Source organism: Brachypodium distachyon, chromosome 4 (genome assembly GCF_000005505.3).
Source record: "Brachypodium distachyon strain Bd21 chromosome 4, Brachypodium_distachyon_v3.0, whole genome shotgun sequence".
Taxonomy (NCBI): Eukaryota; Viridiplantae; Streptophyta; class Magnoliopsida; order Poales; family Poaceae; genus Brachypodium; species Brachypodium distachyon.
Window position 1 is genome coordinate 21,663,163 of NC_016134.3, and position 25,169 is coordinate 21,688,331.

General features: G+C 43.6%; 2 protein-coding genes across 2 annotated transcripts; one reads left to right on the forward strand and one right to left on the reverse strand.

The window, feature by feature from the left end:
- Positions 1–1,427: 1,427 nt before the first annotated feature.
- Positions 1,428–13,825, forward strand: LOC100822063 (GPI transamidase component PIG-T). The gene is made up of 5 exons (XM_003577523.3): positions 1,428–1,770; positions 3,128–4,312; positions 4,409–4,558; positions 4,671–4,851; positions 13,411–13,825. Exons 1-5 carry the CDS (start codon positions 1,546–1,548, stop codon positions 13,578–13,580), a joined length of 1,911 nt encoding a protein of 636 aa, XP_003577571.1. The 5' UTR covers positions 1,428–1,545; the 3' UTR covers positions 13,581–13,825.
- Positions 13,826–18,647: 4,822 nt separating this feature from the next.
- Positions 18,648–25,126, reverse strand: LOC100822373. Its single transcript, XM_003577524.4, has 6 exons — positions 24,925–25,126; positions 24,779–24,824; positions 22,709–22,826; positions 21,736–21,812; positions 19,873–19,976; positions 18,648–18,899 (listed from the first exon to the last, which is right to left on the reverse strand). Exons 1-6 carry the CDS (start codon positions 25,066–25,068, stop codon positions 18,861–18,863), a joined length of 528 nt encoding a protein of 175 aa, XP_003577572.1. The 5' UTR covers positions 25,069–25,126; the 3' UTR covers positions 18,648–18,860.
- Between the last annotated feature and the right edge of the window lie 43 nt (positions 25,127–25,169).

Genomic DNA, 25,169 nt, shown 5'->3' on the forward strand with positions numbered 1-25,169 from the left:
ACGGCACTTGGCCCACGGCCTGCCGCGCGCTCTTCTCTGGCCCGAGGCCAGCTTTGGCCCGCGTAGCCCATGCCAGCGGCCAAAGGCTCGCTTCTTTTCTGGCTTGAGGCCAGCTTCGGCCCGCGCTGCCCACGCCTGCGCCCTGCGGCTTGCGGCTCGCCCCGGCCCACAGCCCCTGTCACGCACAAACGGCCCAAGGCCCACTTTCGCTCACGCGGCCCACGGCCACGCCTGCGCACGCCAAGGTCGATCTGGACCATCGATTTGCATCGGACGCCCGCGGTCGAGTTTCGGCCGAACCCTCCCCTCCCGCCGCCCTTGCTGGTGGCGTTGTCCCCGACCTCTTGCCGGCGTGCGGGTGCACCCGATGGTGCGCGCGTCGCCGTGAAGCGGGCGGCGGCGGCGCCCTTTCCCGGCATCCTAGCCCTGGCGCCCGGCGGCTGCGAACTTTTGGGTAAGCCTTTACTTTTAGGGTTAGGGTTTGCCCTTTTTTGCCTTTTCTTCTTTTTCTTTTTCTACCCGAGCAAGATCTACCGCCCTTAACGTCGCTCTGATACCATTGCTAAGTTCCTAGATGTCTCTAGGGGTAGATCTTAGCCGGTAGATAGGTTTCTGTTATACGAGTATGGCATGGATATAGGGATCGTGAGAGAGAGAGAAAGGGAAAGGTGTACCTTCTCCTTGGCTGGACGAAGGCGCCGTTGACGACATGACGGCGCGAGCGACGGTGAGGGGCGACGGTGAGGGAGCGACGGTGGCGGCGGAGCTTCTCGTCGCTTCTGCGCAAACCCTAGATCGGGCTTGGGGTTGTCGTGGGGTGGTGGCTACGCAGGCGAAACTCGTAGTGCGTACCCCCACCTCTTTATAGGACCGCCAACTATATTGGATTGGGCGCCCCCGATCTGGGCGCATTAGATCTAGGGCCCGGTGGGCCGTTGGGCCCACACGGCGGAGATCATCCTAACAGTTAACATTCCTGTCGGTTAACTTTAAATGGTCATTTATCCAAACTCCAATCTAATCTATAAAAAGAGGAGCCAATCACTTTTGTAAGTTTCATTGAGATTAAAAGAGGCGTTCTTGCTACTAGTACCGTGTTTAACTTTTAATCCCTCCATCATATAATTATTGTCGAAATATTATACTCCCACCGATTCTAAATTCTTTACTCAAATTTGTCCAAATATGGATGTGTCTATTCTTAGAAAATGTCTAGATACATGTAATATTTTGACAATAATTTATGATCGGAGGAAGTATGTATCCAGATGTTTTTTAGAAATAGATATATTTATTTTTAGACAAATTTGAGACAAGAATTACGGAGAGAATAGCTCTGTAATCGTGTGCGAAATACCGCTCAGCTGGCATGGGCTGGCCGTAAATATGTTCCTCCGATAGTCCGATGAAAATATGCTCCTAAACAAAAGGCGCAAACAGTAGACACAATACACTGCGTACGCTCCTCTCATGAACTGAAGCCAAGCGGCCCCGGCGTCACGACTCAGAGGGGAAGCAACGGCGGCCAGACCCACGCCGGCTCTAATGGCGCCGCCCGCCCGGCAGTTCTCACTCCTCTCTCTCTTGATCCTCCTTGCAGCGGCGTCCTCTGCGGTGGGGGTGGGGGAGGAGGAGTTCACGGAAGAGCTGCTCCTGCGGCCGCTCCCCGACCGCAAGGTGCTCGCCCACTTCCACTTCCGCTCCTCCGCGCCCCCCGCCGCTGCCGCCGGCCGACACCACCATCTCTTCCCCAAAGCCATTTCCCAGCTGGTACGTACGCCCCTGTCCTCCCCTCTCAAACACAGATCTCTCGCTACCAGCGCTCTTAGGGTTCGTGTTCGAATTCCCCTGGGCTCGCAATAACTGCCCGAGAAGAGTGGTTCTGAGACTAGACGGAGATATAGAGACTGATCTTATCTGGCATTCTATGAGACCAACATCGAGTCCAGCAACCGCTTCATAGCTTCTGCGGTTGATCTATTGTGGTTGGGACTAGATTGGGGTCTTCACTGTACTGTGCGTAGTGTCGACTATCTCGAGCATTCTTCCCATGGCGTTGTGCACATTCAGTTCGTAAGGCATTACCAAAAATATGTCATCAAAGTGCCAATCACTTTGTGCTACTCTCTCCGTCCCCATATTAAGTGACGAAATATTACATGTATCTAGAAGCTTTTTGGATATAGATACATCCATATTTGGGCAAATTTGAGTCACTTAATATGGGACGGAGGGAGTACTTGTTGGCCTTTAAAATATTTCGTAAATTTAGGTTTAATTTTACGTTCTCCACATTCAGTTTGTAAGGCATTAACCAAATCATGTCACCCAAGGGCCAATCATTTTGTGCTACTTTTCGGGCTTCAAACTATTTCGTAAATTTAGGTTTAATTTAAAATTATGAGTTGACTTGACCTGGGCTGCTGTGTGCACTTTGCCGATCACAGTTAATATGTAAAACATACTCTGCTGCAGTTGTGGGTACAGCTTGTTTTTGTTTATATGCTCAAATCGAGATTTAGTATGCGACTTTTGTAAGATAAACAAGCCTTTTCCCAAACCTAGAGCTTTTTCCAAACAGTCTTGAGAGGGTATACTTTAGACCGATTTGATGATAGTCATGATGTCTGTTAGTGCAAACTTTGTGTCCTTATTTGCTGGCTGTTAACAGTAGCTAACATTATGAGATATGTCATTATTCAGAATAGTAATATTTCCTTCATGTCCTCATTATCTTTATATAAAGAGCCTAACTATCTCCTAGGGTGTCCTTTGTAGAAAGTTTGAGTAAGATTTAATTTTTAGAGATAGAATTAGTTTTCGGAGACAAGTTGAATCATCCCTATAAAAGATTAGGCATCGTAACTCATGACATCAAGCAAGAATAAATACACAGTCTTGTCCTTAGTAAAAGTCCCTCGACATATGTTCTATTTCGCCTTATTCTAGTATATCATCTCCTTTAGCCATCCTGTCCTGGCCCACTTCTGTATGGTATTTACGTTGCTCATAAACTTAAGTTCATGAAGAGAGGAGCCTTCACTTCTCATCTTAAAAAAAAAACTCCTACTGCCTTTGCAGAATATTCTGGAATTACTGTTAAGTCATCCCCTCTTGTTTAAACCAGGTCCGAAATTTTCATATCAGCGAATTGGAGCTATCTTTCACGCAGGGAAGATGGAATTATGACCAATGGGGTGGATATGATCCAATGTCAACAAATAGTGCAAAGCCTCCAGGCGTTGAGCTATGGGCAATTTTTGATATTCCTTTCACCGAGATCAATGCTACATGGAAGAACCTTACACACACATTGTCAGGCCTGTTTTGTGCGTCCATCAACTTTTTAGAGTCTTCGACTGCATTTTCAGCACCTCGTTGGGGATTTAAATTGAATCCAGGCAACCTCCGATATGGTGCATTGCCTCGTGAAGCTGTCTGCACTGAGAATCTCACACCTTGGCTCAAACTTCTTCCATGCCGTGACAAAGCTGGGATTGCTTCTTTGTTATACAGGCCTTCAATATATAAAGGATACTACCATTCCCAAAAGCTGAAGTTAACATCGTCCCGATCTGGAGGTATTATTCTTGACCAAACTCTCACAGTTGTGTTGCAACCAGAGTCTTTTAGTGGTAAACAGCTACATTCTACTGATGGACAACTTCATCCAAGCTGGTCCATGGAACACCTTTTTAACAAGAGGTTATCAGGGAAATGCCTTGTCTCTAAATCCAGCAGAATTTTTGTAGAGATTGAGAAAGGTATAGTTGACAAATCTGGATCAGAAATTCTTTGGGACAATGAAGTCTTCGTACTTTCCACTACCCCAGACAGGGTGCTCAAAGAAATAGATCACATGGAAGTCCAATCTTCTTCATTATATGAATATGATGTTAGTAACTACAATGATGAAAAGCCTTTGGATGTGGGCATAACTTGGAAACGTCCTCGCATATGGTCTTGCACCCCTCCACCATATCATGCAAGCAGGTTTCTTATGGGTGGTGGAAACGAAAGAGGGTCTATTGCTCTGTCATTCCTATCCACTAATCTACAAAAACATTTGTTCAGCGGCTCAAATGATTGCTTGAGGAAGGCTGTAGTTTTCCAGGTCGTTCCATGGTATGTTAAGGTCTATTATCACAGCCTTGAAATTTTCATTGATGGGAGCAGGAAAGATATATCAGAAGTACTAGACAAGATTCATGTCACTCCTTCAGAAGACAAGCTTTCGCCTGGAACTTTGGAGATGCTGCTAAGGTTTCCTTGCAGCATGCAATCAGCTACCCTGACATTGGACTTTGACAAGGTCTGGTCTACCACTTAACTCCATTTAATGATGTATGCATGCAGAACTAAAGTTTTCAATTGTTTATGATAATCTGACATGAAATTATATTTTCAGGGGTTCCTACACATAGATGAGTATCCTCCTGATGCTAATCAAGGATTCGATATTCCATCAGCCTTAATTAGCTTTCCGGAGTTTAACTCTAGCCGAACATACCCTGGAACTGATCCATTTTTCGTGTCACCTTTGCTAGAAGACTTCAAGGTAAACCTTTCGAGATGTCATCAATTGTATAAGAAAAACTTAGACTTGGACTACCACATGATTTGGGATTTCTAATTTGATTTTCTCATTGCATTATCATGATGTCCTGCAGGAAGATGGTGTTGTGAAATCATACACTGAAGTACTGCTTGTTCCCTTGACAACTCCTGATTTCAGCATGCCATACAACGTTATCACCTTCACTTGCACTGTCTTAGCTCTTTATTTCGGATCACTACTTAATGCTTTGAGGCGAAGAATTGGTGAAGAAGAGAGCGAATTGAAGAAAACAGGTAATTTAAGTTATTGGTCCACGTCATTCTTTTTTTGTGTTTGTTATGCCTTTAGCTGTTGTGTTACTAATTTGCAATTCGCATTGCTTCTATCTTCAAATAATGAGGCAGTTCATGATTATCCTTCACTTGGGTATGAAATGTGAAGCTAGTGGCTCATGGAATAGTTAATATTCATAATTGTTTCAGAAGTGGAATGTGAAATTTGTATTCTACTATGCAGTTGAAACGTTAAAAAAATGTTTTTTGCTATTTTGTGTATTAGGACCACTCACAAAGTCACAAGATAAACTTCAAAACAAAATTCATAATGCCTATCACGTTTATTTAATGCTAGCAACACAACCCATATTTTCCTTTTATTAACTTACATGCCTGTTTTCAAGCGAAAACTTTTGCTCTATTAACATTGGTGAAAATCGGTTATGCTTGGAAACTCCAGAAAATTGTAGTGAATAATTACTACTCCGTATTTCTGCTTTTTTGAGGCATCTTATAACTATCGTCCAAATGGTCGGTTCATGGGGCTTTGACAGTAATTCTGATGAGTCAGGCCCACATGTAATGGCCGGCTTGGCATTACCGTGTCACACAACAAGCGCTGACGTGGTAATTCTCTACTTCATCGGTTCAAACTGGTCGTTGGAGGCCAATGCGGCCATTGCTGAACTTGCTGCTGGCGAGCAAGAGTCTGGTAACCTTCCAGCTGAGACATGGGGCAACGCATACGTGACACTGCGTCCCAATTGAGCTGTCCTGTGTCGATCACCTTGAGGTTCTTGAACCCGCTAAAGTCCAGCAGGTTTCCTGAGTAGCTGTTGATGTGTCCATGAGCGATCCCATCAACACCAGGGTTCGCTGAAGAGTGTTATTCTGCAGGCTCAGCACCACAAGAAGCAGCATTCCCCGGCCGCCAAACCCCTCTGGGAACCCTCCATTCGGCTTGTTGCTGTTAGCGACCAGCAGAGAGGTTACTGAGTCTGGATGCCCCCCCTGCAGGAGCTTGCCGTAAAGGTAGTTGGTGCTCATCTTGACGATCTCCAGCTTCGCAGGCCAGGATGTCTTGCCCAGCAATGACCCACACAGCCTGCAGTTGGTCAGCATGTGCACCATGAGATTTGGTGGCCTGGACAGCATCATGAAGAAAGCATTGACAGGGAACTTGTTGGGGAACATGCGTGGCTTTCGCAGTTGCTCGGGCCGCCGTGCAGTTGCGTCACTTTCCTTATTTCACTTGACGAAGGTTAAGGCGATCTTGCAGTCACTGCCATAGCAGAAGTTGGTGTTGTTGTTTTAGTTCCCTGGCAATAGAGGTTCTTCAAGCAGCTGCTGGAGCTTGAAGAGAGGGCAGGCCTGCAAGTACTATAGATGTGTGACTCCCAGCATCATGGGCAGCAAGATGAGGTGAGAACGGCTACAGATTCCACCAGTTTAAACTGACCAATTAGAAAGTGCCTGCCACTCCGGGGGTGCTCGTGTGGCATGCCTACGCCAAGTTAGCTCGGAAGTGTGGGCCCGACTCATCAGATATTCTGATGAGGGACAATAAAAATATGAAATACCAGAAGCAAAATCTATCTTGCCTACTACCTCCTAGATAGCTCAGCCTTCTTCTAGATACTAGATGAAATAGCGCGCTTCGCCGCGCACGTTAATCACTCTTTCTCATATACGCGTTTTTTCCTCCCGTCCCCTTTACGCACAAGCACATAGGATATAAATACTAATTACATTTGAACAGCGAGGAACTATTACATAATAATTTAAGCAAAATTTAAGAAACCTAAAAAAAACTAATTCGCCTAGTTGTAGACGATGACGACGCCTCTGTCGTCGGTGGTGGTGTCCCATATGAACTAACCGTCGTCATCATGGCCGCCGTGGCTCAGGCCCGTGCTTGTGTCGCCGCCGTGGCTTGACCCGTGCCTGCCTCGCCCGCCTCCAAGATGTCCCTGTACGACCTTTTGTGGGCGTACTCGACGGATGATGGTAGCACCAGTGACTTCGACAGGGCCATGGGTGGGGCAAGCCCCGACATGTCGCAGGGTTGCTCGGGTCCACCAGGGCCTGCTGCGCCCGAGCTTCAGCCAACCACGTCGGCTCTTGGTCCTCCTCCTTGACCTTGCGACGGCCAATGATGGGCCCGCCACGCCCGTCGTGCGGCCCCGGCGACTGGTCGCGAAAGACGATGCCGCTAGAGCGTCGTGACGCGGGGCGCATCTTCACCGCCATGCGCCCCCTTGACAGGACACCCGTCGCCAGGGCCGTGCGCATGCAAGAGGAAGCTGACATAGTGCGGCAATTGCTCTTTCTCCTATCGTAGTCGGACATAGCAATACCGAGACGGCAGGCAGAAGACGGTTTGTGAGGTAGGTAGGGCGTCGTGCAGGCAAATGTGCCTGGCGAGGCGAGGCGAGGGGACAGTGCGGAGCCTTTTAATGGCGAGGAAGTCGGGGAAACGTTTACACCGGCGTGGGAATCACGCGTCGAACGACGGTGCAGCTCCTCAAGACGACCGGCACGAAAACAGTCGCGCGACGGGATGCGTCCCTGTGCCGGCTTTGGGAATTGCCCCGACGTGATGCGTGCCTGCGTCTGTGCCGGCTTTGGGAACCGGCGCAAAGACCACCGCAATTACTCACCTAACCGGTGCGCCGGAGCTAAGACAGGTCCTTGGTGGTACCGGCAGAATAAATAGACGACGAACTAAAACATAACACACATGTGTCTCATGCTGCAATCCAACACAAAAACTAATGGCATGCACATCGCCAACATAGAACCCGAAAACCCCGATACATACTGCCCTTTTTTCCCTATCAAATCCAATGGCAATCGATGGGTGGATTGTGGCGCAGCTAGCAATACATACATTTGCGCCGGCTGGCTAGTGATCTGTCCACCTGGTTATTAGCAGTGAAGTGAAGTTGGTGCTGGACCCTAAACCACAGTTTTCTTTGTAACCCGTGGAAACAGTGTGAGTCTTGAAGTGGCGTAGCAAGCACGTGCTAAAAAAGAACGCAAGCACTCGCAAAGAACACACTAACCTGTTTTCAGAAACAAATTACAGAGATCCAACTCTCATACACGTTAACATTGACCTTACTCATTTTAAATATGAGCATACATATACGCGGACCGAACACCAACAGGGATTTCCATCATACCACTGCCGCTTGAACTAATAACGCAATTCACAAAAACTCCAAATACAACACCAGCACAACAGGTACATAGTTCATACAACTAACGCATCAATAATTAAGTTCTCCATACTAACGAAGTGCTTAACATAACAACGGCAAACAAAACACAACGACAACTTGAAGGTCCAATACTCAACCCCCCCCCCCCCTCCCTTCTCCCTTCTTCAAAGGCGCGGCACCGACATCCATCTGCAAAGCTTCTAGCTTCCTCAAGAACACGCCGAACACATCGTGTTTTGACACGAAATGGCCCTCTCTATAGGAAGCACGTCCAGTGTCCTCGGCATGCTGCACCACACTGGTGAAGTCACTCTCACTCGCAACACTGTCACAGAATGGGCAGTACCCTTTGTCATCGCGTTGATAATTGTACTCCCCATACTCCTTCAGGACATACCGGCTTTTCGCATCCCTGGACTCCTGGCCACTGCCGACGTCCGAATCCCTTTCCTGCGTACCACGAAGGGCAAAAAAGCTTCAACTATACGGTTGTATTAGCATAAAATCACGATAGATTATCTCCAATGATGATATTCAATTCATTGGCAAAACTAAACACCATAACAAACATAGAAAAAAATTACTACGACACAAGTCAGGTGTAATTTACACAAGCCATACATAGAAAGCACGGATACAACAAATTCATACGTCACCGTACGCAAGATTAGTATATGCGTTCACGTTTAGAATGTACAGATCAGCATCCTCACCCATAGTCCACATATATGCTGATTAAAATACAACAACTACTTAATCGCCCACCATGCACAATTGCCCCAGTGAAGGGTCTAAATAAGCATAACCAGTCCTATAACAACTGTTCAATTCAACAAGATCTAGCAATTATCCCGCAACAGCCGCTTGCTATTCAGTTGCTAACCTCAAACACGGATCAGCACCATAGCAACTTATTCAACACAATAAGACCTAGCATAGATTTAGCAAGAGTTATACCATTCAACCACCATCCAACTAACCCTAACCTGCATCGACCAACCCTAACGCTACTTTGCATCGCCTAACTCTGGCTTCATCAAGACAAACAAATAGTACCTCTGGTTGCGACCTCCTCGAACACGGTCCCATGACGGACCGGTGTGCCATGCCGGAGTCGTTGGAGTAATCCAAGCCGATTGGCAGCTTCACAGGGCCAACGACGCCATCCATCCCTTGGCAAGGACTGGAACCCAAAGCGCCGGCAGCCGGTGAAGACGTCATCGCAAATGCATCGACGGTTCCAGCCGCGGGTGCGCATTCATTCTTCTCCAACGGATACGTCACGGCGACCAATAGCTTGCCATCCGCCACGCCGCCAGATGCCCCCGTGCTCGCTTCATCACCGAAAAATGATTGCGCGGCCGTGACGGTTCTTTTCCCTTACGGCAGATCTGAGAGAGAAGTCGATAGGCGCGAAGAAGACAATGTGAATAACGCAACTTTTATTCCAGAACATGCGCCCGTTGTGCGAAATAACTTTTCCCTTCACACACCCCCTCAGCTAATTAGCACGCTTTAATTACTTGGTAATTGCTGCATCTGGCCAATACATCTCTCCCTACCAATGCATGCACCCTTTCGATGCGCCAACCGGCTAATTCAGATACGAGGTGTGAGTGGATGCGCGAGTTCAGATACGACCGTTGTACTGCAACATGTGAGGCCCTCAAAGAGCAAGAAAAAAGGGCCGCCTGCAAGCTATGGCTCTTCACGGAGCATGGGGGCGAAAAGCGAAAATTAACCACGAGCAGCGACCAGCCACTCCCAACACCCTAGGCAACCCAATTAGACTGTGCCTCCGCAGTAAGAAGCGTGTAGGCAAAAAGAGATGGGAGAGTAAAGCAAACTTATCTTAACAGAGCCGAACAAACAAAAAACAGATGCATATCTTATTTTGAAAACAAAAGCGAATACATCTGTTGAGCCTACTACATCAAGCCCATTACAGTGAAAATCAAGAACCAAGGAGCTACCGACTGACCTATATAGCTGACGCACGGGCGATGGGGAAGCATGAATAGGATACGAAGCAGATGGACGACCAAAACGCGTCGCCGCCATTTGCCACCAGCGAGCCAGAGAGCCATTACACCCTTTCGAGTGGGATGCCGGGCTTCAATTGCCATCCTCCGCCATTTCTTCGCATCATCGGTCATCTTCCTGACCCAGGCAAGCAGAATCAATCCCCATACCGGAGGCCAGACGCGAGGGACGACGTCAAGAAACCATTGCTTCTAACATCTTCCGTCAACTCATCCTCCACCAACTCCTTCAGCCGCTCATCTGTGGTTGCCGACCGAGGTACGGGTAGCTTACAAAGAAGACGGGGCCAGGACCTTAGCCGACAGTCGCAGTGCACCTGCAAAATCCAGTGGAAAACATCATAGCAAGACACACGCAACCCCGTAAAAGGAAAACGCCAACACAGCGCGAAAAAACTCACCGAAATGACAGTTGACGTGAACAAAAATGACATCCAACCACGTGGAGCACAGCCGCAGATCCAACAGCAACACTGCCCGCCCATTCAGAAAGCACAACCACCACCGCAAACCAATGACGCACCGCAAAACAAATCACATCGTAGAACACTCACCAAAACGACAGCAGATGCGAGCGAAAAGGGCACAACCACAAACAACTGTGTACCACACCCGTCATGGCGTCAAATTCGTATACTGGGCGTGTCGTCCCGCCCAATGCGCCGGAGCAAGACCGCAGATCCAGCAGCAACGCGGCCCGCCCATCCAGAAAACGCCGCATGGCAAAATAAATCATACAACGCAAAACACTCACCGAACCGACAACAGATCCGACCGAAAATGGCACAACCATAGACGATAGTGGACCGCGCCTGTCAGAGCGTCAAACTTGCCTACTGGTCTTCTCGTCTTGCTGAAGCACCACCTGATCACACTAACACAACAGCAAAGTGGCTGATGACTAGTGCGTCAGCGAAAGGAGCGTCAAACCCTTTGTATTTTGGTGTCAGGGAGCGAATGGCACATGGTGGAGAAATGAGAACGACGGGGTTGGTTGAGATGCCAATAGGCTCGTCAGCGAAAGGAGTGGCAAACCCTTAGTCTTTTGGTGCCAGGGAGCGAATGGCACATGGTGGAGAAATGAGGACGGGGTCGCCATTAAATAAGACCAGGTTGAGACCGGGCTAAGATAGATATACTGCCGATGAATGGGCCCGGCAGAAGAAGAAACGCTTTGACCCAGCGGTCGTGTTCCCATTCATTTCCCACGAGAACGCAAACCTGTCGATGGTGCTGCCTTGAAGAAGAAGCAAAACGAAAGAAAGAAGCAAATGTCGCGGCCCACCAGCGATGCGTGTGAAGGCCATGACTCCAAAAGGCACCGGACGCGCGCAAATCGCCGCGTGTGAAGGCGGTAACTCCAAAAGGCACCGGACGCGCGCACATCACCGCGTGTGAAGGCAGTAACTCCAGAAGGCACCGGACGCGAACACATGTCGACACGAGCCCGAAACGATAACCCAGCAAGCACTGCAGTATGACAGCGGGTCCCACCCATCGGCCCAGGTGGAAACCGACATGCGAAAAACACCACGAGACTGACAGCTGGCCGCACCCATCAGAGCGACGACGCGGGTGCGGGATGAGACCGACAGCGGGTCGCATCCGTCAGAGCGTCGACGTGGCCGCTCTCCCCTTCCTGCCTGAACGTGAGGATTGAAGGGATTTCTTTTCCTAGTCCTTAAGTAATATGTGCTATCTATGGCAGTAGCTGAGTTGTGAAAGCCTATAACTGAGGTGATAGCCTATAGTTTTGTAACATACACCCATATACGGATATACCCACTGCTTATCAATAGAACTTTGTGTTTTTATCTTAGATCTTGGACTAGATCTTTTGTTCTAAGAATTTTGTAGTAAAAATGCTTGCTGCTCTTGGGCAATACTTTGCCTCTAGAGCGATATCAAGTGTAGCACGTTGAAGAGGTTAACTTCAACATTTGTGATGTCCATTTTGTAGCAGCAAAGTGTAGTTGCTCCTCCACAACTTTGTGCTGCTTGAGATTTAGTGTGAAAGCCCCGTGAAAAGACTATTTGGGCGCTTTGATATAAGCTGCCTCAAAAGTTGTGGTTTTTTAGGGGAAAAACAGTGGTGGTTGTTATGTATTACAATGTCCTCATAAATGGTTGTTTTGTGCAAATTGCTCTTCTTAGTTTTGACTAGAGTGCATATCCAGTCTTCCCATTTCAATTTAATTTATGGTTATAAAATTGATCGATGAAGGCTTGATGGACTGGCCAGAATGAGAGAATATCTAGTTTAAATTAAACTTGATTTAGAATTGCTGATGTTTGGGGATTACAATACTCCATTGACAAACACATGTTGTTTTGGGATGCTAGAGTTGTGTTGAAGATGGCCTTGTACTACAAAGCACGTAACCTTCCAGTTTACATAGTTGCAAGGGTTTTGTTAGATGTAACATAAAGAAGGTGAAATATCAGGTGAAAACCCTCGTTCGGTGCAAACCGTGAAAACTCCACCAAAAAAAAGTTCAAAAAATTCTCAAAAAAATCACATATGTTAGAAAAGTGATGTTAGAAATATGTGTAAAATTTCAAGTCCAAACTCAATTTCATTTGGTAGCAGCGAAAAAAACAAATTCTGCATGAATAGTGATCTTTGAGTGTTTGACACTGTTCATTGTAAATTTCTCTTTTTAATTCCTTCCAAATGCTTTTGATTCTGAACTTGAAATTTTGCAGGTTTGTAAAACATCACACTCCCAACATATAGTATTTTTGTAGAATTTTTTTGAAACTTTTAAAGATGATTTTTATGAAGTTTGCATGGTTTGCACCGAATGAGGGTTTTCACCGGATACTTCGTCCATAAAGAATGTACTCTCTCCGATCCATAATAAGTATCTTGGATTTAGTAGAAAGTTAGTACAACTTTGTGCTAAATCCAAGACACTTATTAAGGATCTCGGAGGGAGTAGTTTTTAGGTTATTTTTTCCATGTCACTTCAGCTCTCATTGTAATTGTATTTTTTACTGGTCTTAACAAATAGTCCAGTAAAAAAACAGTCCTTGTTTCCTCTGTCATACTGGAAGATGGGCAGACTGAATGGAGTCATAGTAGTCTATCTGGCCAAAGATTTGTAATGTTGGCATTAACCAATCCATCCAGTTGCTTCTTGCTACCATGTCAATAAATCTTTGTGTTGTTCGAACAACTTTATATCGTTCTTTACCTCTCACGTCACCGGCATTTTTTTTATTCACTCAAGTTGTGATATCACCATTACACCTAGGGATTAGTTTTTCAAATTTAAACATTTTTACTAACCAATCTCAATTTTTAACAGCTGCGAAGCGTGGGCTCATTCCTCTGTTGCTAGCTAAGCTAAGGGGTAAGAAGATTGACAAATCAAACTCAGGATCCTCGCCTGCATCTCCATCAGGGTCAAAGCTACTACTCAAGGTTGTGTTCGTTGCGATAGTAGCTGTTGTATTTCATTATCTGTCAAATAGTTGAGAACACTTTTGACCAAATTCTAAACCACGGCGGTAGATTTTGTTAGTCTTCTATAGCCTATGTATTACATGTAGAGGTTCTTACGTGTGGCCATTTTTTTTCCATCCTGGCTTCTTGAAAGGAGCAGCCTGTCTCCTTGCGCATTATACATCTTTATGTTGTGCCGATTTACATTTGTCATATGTTGATCTAACAACGTCATTCAACACTTGAGGTTCTTTCTTATGACTACCTCCGTTCAAGAATAGATGACCTTTTAGAATTCTGCGGTCAAACTTATTTAGTTCTTAATATTGATAGGTCAAATGAAAATAATACAGATTGTTATCAAATGTTCCCCAATTCTTTAATTTTTTTTAAAAGGATCCACTAACAGCCTTGTGTTTGGATGGTTGCCATGATGTGCTTACAAGCCTCTTATGGCGATTTGTATCTTCTGCTGCCACTGTTGTATTTTGTTGGTATGTACCAAAGCCACTAAGTGTTGTATTAACTACTATATCTTTCTTTCTAAATATAAGATGTTTTGGTAAGCCAAAATAGCTTACCAAACCGTTTTTATATTTAGGAACAAAGGTAGTATTTAAGTAGTTGAACTTGTAATATGATTTATGTTTGTGATGTGGCATTCAATTGAATATGGATACATGCTTGATCTTAGGAAAGTACGCAAGCATATCTGGATTTGGAATACTTAGTCTGCATTACCTTAGGAAAGCCACCAAGTGTTGTATAAACTACACTATATCTTTCTTTCTAAACATAAGATGTTTTCCCCATTTTCAAGTTCTTCAAATTAGCTCGGAGCATACCAGACAAAGTACAATTAACCACTTCAGTTTGACCATAAGTTTGGGGATAACAAGTACTGCCTCTGATCCAAATAAGTGTCACAGCTTTGAACTACTCCCCCCGTTTCATAATTCTTGTCGAAATATTACATGTATCTAGATATTTTTTAGAAATAGGTACATTCATTTTTGGGCAAATTTGAGACAAGAATTATGAAATGAAGGGAGTAGCTTTGAACTAGGCTTAGTTCAAAGCCGCGACACTTATTTTGGATCGGAGAGAGTAGTATCAAACAAAGCTTGGTCCCCAGTTTTGTTCATAACACTCTTCGAAAATGTTCAAAAATGGCTAAAAAATTTAGTGACATGATCGACAACAATTGTATTAGGCACATCATGTAAGTGAACTATTTCTCTAAAGAACAATTTGACAGTATAAAATGTGTCATTTTAGAGAACATTATAATAACCGCAAATATACTATCATCAGACGTCTTGTCATAGGCAGACTTTATACCAAGTCCATAAATATATCTTCCTAAGGAATGCTAGGAACAGGAAGGTACATATATTACAAACCATGTGGGTTTAATGGAACTTTTTGGCATGTCTCTGTCATGTATCATGCATCGTATCTCTCCACATCGTGTTTCATTTTTTTTTTGCCGGTAGAAGGTAGAAGTGATCAAGAAGGAAGTCTTCTGTCTTCTTGAGCGATGGGAGCATGCGATATCTTCTCATGAAATGCGAGAGAATATCATGTACTTCCACCCCTTTGGTGCTACCGGTAGCACAGGTAAAGAGTTCTCAATTTTTTTGAAATAGTCTGAGTGAGTTCATAAGATATGTGTCTTTGTTGTCATAAAATTTTAACTCTAAATTCATTATACACATAGAGAAACAAAAAAGACATGCAAACATGAATAGTGTTAGAAGTTTTGTCTTTTGTCTTTTTGTGACCTATTCACATTCAGATTTGTCTTTTTTGTTTCTCTATGCATATAATGAATTTGGATTTGAAACTTTGTAATGTGGTCTACACATATCCTATAAACCCACTAAATTTATTTAAAAAATTAGGAATGCTACTGTGCGTCCGTAGCACCTAAAAGGGTGGGAGCATAGGATATCTTCTCATTATCATGAAAACCCGTCAATAATCTCTAACAATTACAGAGTAACTCCATGCTCTGCCTGATTGAGAAATACAACTGACATCACGAGCATATTTCTCTTTCACTTTAGAAGTAAAAATACTTTGAAGTCAAGTTGTGATAATATAGTATAGCGCCTACACAAAACATCATCAATACATTTTCCTTCTCTTGTGCTTAATGACATAAGGACATGATTAGTTTTATCAAGGTTCTATGATAGGCAATTTAAACCATGAGCGAATGTCTTATATGTATTGGTGAGACTAAAACAGGACACCATATTTTATCTTATGCAGGAATACCAGAGAGGGTACAAGCCACGTGGGAACAAAGCACGAAGGTGCCATACCAGCGGTGCGTTAACCCCGCCGAAAAATGCAATTGGGTATCCTATATATGACCACTTCTAAATCAATTAGTATTAAATTTATAGCCAAAATTCAACTCAAAATTTGAATAGTAGAAGATTTAAAAATTAAATTAAAATACCATACAGGAGATCCGCCTTGGATCCATAGCCCCGCCCAAGACTCTTGTCCAACGAACTACAACGGCATATCCGATATCCCGCGTCGCTGCAAATCGGCCATGAAGAGCCGAACAAGGTGGACCGACCCCACCATGGAGCTCAGCTGCAATTGCTGTGGGCCCCTAGCCTTGCATTTCGCGTGAGAAACTGCAGCAAGCAGCGGCCGTGCATCTCTTTTTAGCCTAGCGAGCAGCGGGTGTGTGTCCCAGTCAACCTCAAGTCCTTAAAAAAAAAAGGTCAACCTCACCAGCAGATCGATCTCGTATGTGAGGAACCCTGCCCGCCAAAAAAAAAGCAACTAAAGTTAAACTTGTGATTTTTGTCCGTTCTTCTCGTCTCTGACCGTGATTTGGCATCGGGAGACGAAAGAAACCACATATCAACAACGTCTGGCCGTTGTTTGTGTGTGGGATGAACCACTCGTTTAGACCAGCTTCTGGTACCAGATGCTCGCCCGGTGGGCAGTGTCAGAGGATGAACCAAAATTTTGGTCTGGCGGAGTATACATCTAAGTTCAAAGGTGCAAAAAAAAAATTCATATATAACACGGAGGCGCGGAGCCAACAAGTATAATCAACAGTGGACCGGGTTTTGGCTATTGTAGCCTTACGTAGCTGGATCGTGGTAGGGTGGCGTGCTTACCTACGAATATTGTACTTGTCGCTCTAACCTGTTTTTTAGGCTTGAGCGGTCTTTTCTAGTTGTGTATCTAGTTATGTAGAGGCCACTGAACTCACGCGCGAGTTGTATTTGCTTAACGCGACGATGATAATCAATAAAATACTTATTGTTGAAAAGTTATCACCAACATGCGAAGAATTTAATTGAATGCGTCCTGAAAATACCAAGTGAAATTGCTAAATCTTGATCCGAAATGAAAGAAAATGAATTACCGAGAAAAATACAAATTACATGCAGAGAACTAAACTCAAGTAGCCATCATCATATTGAGCTAGTTCAAATAGCTAAGACAAGGTATAGAAAGAGGCCAAATTGAGGTATGGCATCAGCCATAGCATGCCATACAGGGCGCTCCGCCCCTGCTGGTGGGGTAAGCCCGAGTGGGTCTCGACGGAGCAATTGTCCCTCGCGGAGTGGTGGACGAGCATAGAGATCAGTTGCAGGAAGGAGAAGAAGAACCTAAACACAGGTATCTCTGCTGGTGCATTTGGAAGCACATGAATTCGATCGTGTTTGACGTCAAGTCGCCGAGCGTGAACACGGTGTTACGTGCCATCAAGGTGGAGGGATTAGCTTGGGTTGCGGCTAAACTCTTAAGGGCTAGTTCGGTTGCACCATTCCCTGCAGGGATTGAGGGGGATCAAGAGGGAAATACACTAAAATGGCAGCAATCCCTGGCAATCCCGGTGGGGATGGGCATAACCGAACTAGCCGTAAGGGTAGTAGTTTTCCATTGTGGAATGTAAGCGAGTAATCATGAATTTTTTCCTTCGACCCTTGTAACCGCATCATGGTATTCTCCTTAACATATTATAGATGCGCTTGGGTGTATTCTAGAAAAAAGTTAGTACATCTTCTACAGATCTGGTCTTCTCCGGTTTCACCGCCAGAAATAGGAGTGATGTCAATACACGAAGAGATGGATATAAAGTTTGGTCAAGGAATCCTTATTTGATTCCGCATTCCGGGTGAAACAATAGTTACATCCTCAACCAAGAGCTAATACCTTATACGCCAATTCAGCTAATTCCCATGTGGGCAATGTTGAACTAGACAAGATCCTCAAGGAGAGCAAAGCAATCTTCATATATGGCAGCGGCAGCACCCATAGGTTTTGGACCACTAGAGTGCATCAACAACTTTCGATGAATCTAAGTTGTTAATCACCCAGGAGCATCAGGACAGCGCTGCCAGTTCCAGCCCGATACGAACAGCATGAGCTTCCGCAGCTTCAACATCAGCAACAAAGTTAAGTCTCCAATTAAAAGCTGATAAAAATTTGACCGAGTGATAGATAAACCACACCCGCAGTGCCCGAGTGATAGATAAACCACACCCACAGTGCCACGAAGAATATCTGCGTCGAAAGAGGCATCAACATGCTGTTTCACCCAATCGTCAAGGAGCCTCTTTATTTGATTCCACTTTTTGTCATAAGTCAAGCTTCATGGCAAAGTTAGAACATCCTATATTTAGAAATGAAGAAAGTACTTCATTTCTAAATGTAAGTCCTAACTTTGTTCGAGTCAAAACTTTGACCAAATTTGATTCCACTTTTTGTCATAAGTCAAGCTTCATGACAAAGTTAGACATCCTATATTTAGAAATGAAGAAAGTACTTGCTTCATTTCAAAATGTAAGTACTACCTTTGTTCCGAGTCAAAACTTTGACCAAATTTATAAATAAAAAATCTATAACACCTACAACTCCAAATCAGTTTTATTATATTCATCATGTATACTTTCATAGTACACCAATTTTATATTCTAGATGTTGATACATATTTGTATAACTTTAATTAAACTTTACAAAATTTGACTTAGAACAAAGTTAGGATTTCTTACATTTAGGAACGTAGGGTGTAGTTTTTAATCAGTTTAGTTGTCTCATGTCACATGTAAGCAGAAATTTAAGATGGCGCTGAGAATTCTGACAAGCTCGAAGTAATAAAATTCACTACAACACATAAATTTCTGACACGCCCTCAAGGCTGAAATTAGGTAAATCATTACATCACCTGACGTCACAAAACTATAGATACATAAGCACAGCCTGATAGTCATTCAGCTCTCGACAAATATCACAAGCATTAAGTATTGCCTGCCAGCAGGCAACTTGATATCAACTCTGCGTCTCTCTTAAGCGAGTGATCAGTTCATCCTGCATGACGGAGGAAGGCCATCAGAAGTGGGCAATACAGGCATGAACAAAATATGAATATATTCTTTCCTATTCCAAAACCCATTTTTTTTCAAACTCACCTACATTTTTTTAACAAAGATGCAAGAATAAACAATACGTCCCGACTTAATTACTTTACAATAAGACCTCCTTTCCTAACATCCATTTTCATAAAATGCAGAAATAGTAAAAATATAAAATGCGCGAGCACTGAAAGTAAGATAATAATAAACAAAACTAGCAGCACTAGCTCCTTTAGAAAACGAGTTTACTTTAGCAATTTTTGATACTCCCTCCGTCCAACAAAAGATGTCTCAAGTTTATCAAAATTTGGATGTGTCTAGACATGACTTAATGTATAAATGCATTCAAATTTAGTCAAAGTTGAGACATCATTTGTTGGCGGAGGAAGTATTTCATTCTTAGCACAGTCTAGGACAAGCAAAATAAATACTCCCTCCATTCCATAATTCTTGTCTCAAATTTGCTCAAAAATGAATGTATATATTCTTAAAAAGTGTCTAGATACATGTAAGATTTTGACAAGAATTATGAAACGGAGGGAGTACTTACGTTGTACCACAGATCTTAGGATTTTCTCCACCAATTAATTCTATTTTTGAAGCGGTTTTTTATTAAATTAATTTGGAGCTTCCATGAAAAATAATATACCACTACGTACCATGCTATACAATAGGTATGTTTGTCAGAACATATGACTAGCAGTTAACAAATTGAAGCTTCAAAAGAAAATATCAAGTGTGTGGAGCATATTCAGAATTATCCAAAAGTTCAAATGTGGAGGACGTATTAGATCTTGAGTGAAGTTCGTTTGAATTACAACATACAGGTATATAAGCAGAATTCAAATGGATATACTACCTACTAAGAATTTAAATTCTGTAAACTTTAAGTTCACAACAAGAGTAAGCATGGTATATAAGTATATTGCCTTTTTCCCTTTGGTTGGGAGACCTCTTTGTCGGAGAAGTGCACGCAACCGCTCCACTGTGAAGGACTGCAGAGTGTGCTGTGAAAAGCCAGATATTGCTTCTTCTGCAGGTATGGAGTATGCATTAGATTGAAGAACGAACAATGTTATTAAATTTTGGAGAAAGATGAGAGTACATTATCTCCATGACTTAAATGCTAAAGCATGCATGATTAAGAGCATAATACTACCTCTCAAATGTTAAGACGATAATATAGAAGACATGCCATGGATAGACTTGGTTCACTTTAAATTGAAATGGAATTTCTGGCAAGTTAGATAGAAACCGATACATATATCCACTTCTACCCTCAAATCAGATAAAATGGGCTTCTGTTGAAAACTGTATGATGGATATCCCTTGTTCTGTATGTCTCCAAGATTCCAGCTGTTTGGTTCCTGCCCAGAGACGTCGCTGCCTGGCCAGGGGCGTCTCCCTGAAAGCTTCCGGGACCTTGTTTGGTTGCCATCCTGGCGTATTCAATTAATTAATTTAAAACAGAGCAAGAATACAGAGGATAGACGAGCTTGCTCAGCTCCACCATCGCCGCTGCAGCTTGAGCTGCTGTGGGCGCTTTCATGACATAGTTGATCATCACCCGGCCATGGTGTCCAGCTCAGGCCGCTGCGCGTAAAAGCTCTGGTCTCAACCATAGTTATGTGATTTGCGATTCATCCAGTTGAAGATTCGATTTGCAGTTCCCTATTTGTTACCTCGCACGAAAGATTAAATTAAATAGCTTTTTACCCACTAAAAGCTGTCACAGAGGACTCACGTATCAGACCACACTAAAACCAATCTCCTTATCATCTTCACCAGAAAATCCCCCATCTCTCCCTCTCCGTCCCTCTCTCCCTTTCTCTCTTGATCTTGATCTCGACCTCGATCTCCTACAGAGCATCCTTATCTCCCCTGCAGATCACGGATGAGGAGAGGATCGTGCTCCTCCAGCCGCGTGAGGGAGCTGCGGCAGTCTCCATGGCATCGTCAACGTGTGCTTCTGCCCTGTGTTGCTGGCTGTGCGCTAGATTGGTAGCTGATGCTGCTGCGCCTCTTCTAGCAAACCACAAAGGAGGAGAGCAGGCAGTCCCTCAGAGATGCATGACCACAACGGTAGATTTGATTATTGCCTTTGATTTCACTTCTTTTGCCTGATTTGGAGAAAGCAGAGCAAAATCCCGACCTATCGGACTGAACCTGAACCCCCATCTGAGTCAATCGCTCAGGATCGGGGTTCAAGGCCCATTGCACACAAACCCCATCATGTTGCTGCAACATAAAGCATCAAAACCTTCGACTGTTGCCATCTTCTAGATGCGGCCGGTAAAATGTTGAAGCTCCACAGGTGCTCGTGCAAGGCCCAGCTGCTCCACTGAGAAACCAGTACTTATTTTTAGCTCTCTCTGCCGCCCGATTGGTTCGAGGATTTTCTTTTCCACTGGATAGAGCAAACTGGATGTAATTGATTGGGGAACAGTTTTATTCATCCTTTACGGACATGGACCAATTTGATTTGCCAGGATTAGCCTTTTTTCTCTTGATGCTACATGTATATGTTAGTTAAATTATTCTACTGCTAACTGCTTTGTCAGGCTCAGGTCACCAACCAAACGCCCTATTTTCTAGCTAGCCTGACCAGGACAAAAAAAGAATAAAAACTACAGGCTACCTCCAGGCACCAGTATTTCGCGGGCATGGTGTCCAGGTCTCCAACCAGGCAACCAAACAGACCCACACTATGCACTATCGCAACATGGAAGTATTCAGAATTGATAAGACTTGAAGGTGAAGACATGAGTGAAGAAGATGATTAAGACACTCACCAGAGGAAGGCAGTCCAGAAGTACTTAAGTTTGGCTTCTTTGAAGAATGTTGCCCATCCAAACTTCTAGCGGCAGATCTAGTAAAACAAAAATGAAATACAGGGTTAAATCATCTAACTGAAAAGGCCTTGTAGAAATACAAGAGCTTTTTGAAAGAAAAAAAAACAGAAAAACAAAAGTTTTAGAGGTCACCAAATGACCAAATTATCAGTAGGCTTGAACATACAAGGGTCAAATAAACTAGAGTTGTACCGTAATGAACTACGAAAGCATCACATGCTGTGTAGCAGAATATCGACATGCTAGACTGTATAGGAGATTACCTCTCTACTTAAGACTTTATTAGTCTTTTGTAAGTCCTTAATAAGGTTTTGATCAATTATATCGGTTGCTAATTGCTGCCCTGCAGAAATTCGTGTAAAAAAACCCTCTCGGATTGCCCCTCTGCTCCTTTTTAAAGGTACAACATATTAAAGTATAAAATAAATAAATACAACAGCCTAGAGACAATGTTGCAAATGTGTTCAATAAGTCAAGAACCTGTAACATGAATGATTGACTACAAAAGTTATTTTAAACCCAAGCTTCAAGTTGTAACACCTAACTGGCATTTTAAGGCATGACTCATAATTTCAGTGGAGAACAAATGCCTTGAGGATAGCATAGAGTAGAAAAAGGTTTTGAAGTAATAAGTAATAATGGTGTTAAACAGTGTTGAATGTAAACAAGAACGAGTAACTCAGTACAGGGAAATTCAGAGCTCCATGGATTCTGATAAGCCCCCCCCAGGCCCAGAAAATCACTAGATGCCAAAGAGACCAAGAGATATAGCTAAATGCAACAGGAAATGTACAGGGTATCCATATTTACACATGGAAGAATGGGGGGATCTACTAACAAAAGAGATGCCTAAATTGCACAGTATACAGAGCAAGGCAGCATAATAACGAAAATTTGCATAATGTAAATTTACCTTTTTCCCTTGCCGTTTTCCCCTGGAGTCCTAGAATCTTTGGCCTCACTCTCCTTTTTCTTCAGCTGGAGATGTCTTATTAAAATATTTGTTGTATCCGTCTCTATCACTTGCCCCGCTAAAATAGCAAAAGGTCGGTAGTCAAATTAGCATACATGAAAAGGCATAAAACATCATATAATCAGTTTATCAGTAAGACAAAAGCAAAAATAGGGCCAGGCAAACCTCAACATTGGTCAGAGAGATTATAACCGTACCAGCAGGATAATGGATCAACTAGATGGGGTAGGCTACAAGCACATTTTGACGACATGTATACTACAACATAAATTACAAATACTAATATTTGCTACCAGCACAACCTTTCTGAACCAGGTTCAGTGAGATGTATAAGACAAACATGTACAAAGTCCAAAGTCCAAACTCATAGCCATTGCATTTTTTCCTTGCAAAAAGCCAATGAAGCAACAATACTTCAGTCGGGCAACTGGCTGTAGTTTAATACAATATTCCATGTTCATACACCTCAGATATGCCACAGACATGTACTGACTAAACATCAGCGGAATTTACATAAGAAATGAACTAATTTTTTCATCTCTGGCATTTAGTCAGCTCGGAAGCAATCACCTTAGATGTGACCTAGCCCAAAAGTGATAGGAAAAAGGCAATTCAACCCTAGCAGACCAGCACCATCCTCTCTTTCCCTCTCACGATGCAGGGCACAGCGGTGTGTTTACTGCTTCCTCTGACTTTCAGTTCTTCGATTCATTAATTCGATGTGCATCACCCGCATATCGTGCTGTGTAACATTGACATACTCGTGTCCGTGCATTATAAACGCCATTAACATTGACATACACTAGACTTGCATTAGTACAAGCACATAACTCGTATAAACCCACTCCAACTCCTAAGGCTACAGTTGATGCAAAATTGTAATTATTGTATCAATCTTGGCAATTAGATATCTTTATATTATCTTACACTAGACTAAAGTATTAATACAAGGATATAACTCATATAAACTAAATAGGAATCCAAGAATAGTCCCTACAATACAGCCTTCCCAGTTAAACTTTACACACTACTCTTACATTCTAGGAGCATCAAAATTAAATTATTCCTCTTTGGATTGAAGGATTTTCAATGAAATTTTCTATGATTTATCCATAGGAATTTTTCTGTACAAGTCATTTGGTTCAAATGAATGAAACCATCAAAATTCCAAGTATTGATTTCATATACCCCAATTCCATAGGAATTCGAGCAAGAGCTTAGCCCTCTTGGGAATTTTCCTTTGTGTGTATGATAACATGGCATGGACTCGATCAGTACAAAAAAGCCAAAAAGTTCCTATTATTAATTTATCTTATTTTCAGTTCCTGTAGGATTCAACAACTCGCGACGTTCTATTCCTGCGTTTTTCCTATTCCTGCATTTCTCAATTCCTGCAATCCCAATTGGCTTAGCAATGTCACTGGAGAATTCGAATCAAAACCGTAACAGAAACTACAAACTCAAAGAATCAAAATTCCAAAATTATCTTGCATCAAAGTAACATCAGATGCATAAAAGGGCCCTGCAATCATGGGAGAATTGGAGTCAACAAAATAATTACATTAAGAACTCCCTACAAAGTACACATACTGAAGCATTAACCCGCTGTTCAGAACCTCCACAGCCACAGCACCACTAAGATGACATTGGTAAATTGTAACAGTGGAAGACTTCAAAACACAGAGCCAATTTCTTGTACAATTACACTAAGACTGCCTCATGTGCAGAAGTGACAGAGCTAATTCGTTGTGCATTGAGAACAAAATCTAAGAGCAAATTAGCACCTCTGCAGTCATAAAACAGAACATTCACAGACTTCTCCCTGAAAACTAGAGAACACATTCACAAGACCCAGGGTAAACAATTCTAATTTCACAGATCTTGTTGGACTCTATATACAGCTTGTACTCCATCAAACTACATCATACCCTTCACCACCAACGACTGAATAAGAAAGTGTGATTTGACCTAGCAAGCTAACAATATGGAGAATTGCAAGGTCCCACTGACCTGGAGGATCTGTGTCATGCTCGCAGACGTAAACCCTGAGGCCCCCCTGCGCAGATCACAGCACGAAGATGGTTTAACCTCTAGCCATGAGAATCGAGACTTCTCACAACAGAAACATTTGGGGTTTTAGTGCGGGGCATCCATACCAGATTGGAAGAAATGGGGCTGGAGGAGAAGTTGCCGTGCGATGGCAAGCCGGCTAGGAATTTCGCCGCTCCACGCTCTTTTGTCTTGTGCGGAGATGACGTTTTCCGGCCGCCGCCGCCGCCGCCGGAACCCTCGGCTGCCATGGGAGTCTTCTCTGTATTTTCTACCTCTTCTTTTACGTTTTTGTCCGAGGGATTTTAGGCCTGCGCGGCTCTTTATCGCAGGCGCTCGGGATAAAAATCCC

Excerpts from the sequence above, each read along its gene's own strand:
- LOC100822373 (XM_003577524.4), bottom strand. The coding sequence starts at position 25,068 with ATGGCAGCCGAGGGTTCCGGCGGCGGCGGCGGCGGCCGGAAAACGTCA. Across the intron at positions 24,825-24,924 it reads GCCCCATTTCTTCCAATCTG|GGGGGCCTCAGGGTTTACGT; the intron begins GTATGGATGCCC and ends TGATCTGCGCAG. Across the intron at positions 18,900-19,872 it reads TCCCAACCAAAGGGAAAAAG|GATGAACTGATCACTCGCTT; the intron begins GCAATATACTTA and ends TCCGTCATGCAG.
- LOC100822063 (XM_003577523.3), top strand. The coding sequence starts at position 1,546 with ATGGCGCCGCCCGCCCGGCAGTTCTCACTCCTCTCTCTCTTGATCCTC. Across the intron at positions 1,771-3,127 it reads CCAAAGCCATTTCCCAGCTG|GTCCGAAATTTTCATATCAG; the intron begins GTACGTACGCCC and ends TGTTTAAACCAG. Across the intron at positions 4,559-4,670 it reads CTTTGCTAGAAGACTTCAAG|GAAGATGGTGTTGTGAAATC; the intron begins GTAAACCTTTCG and ends GATGTCCTGCAG.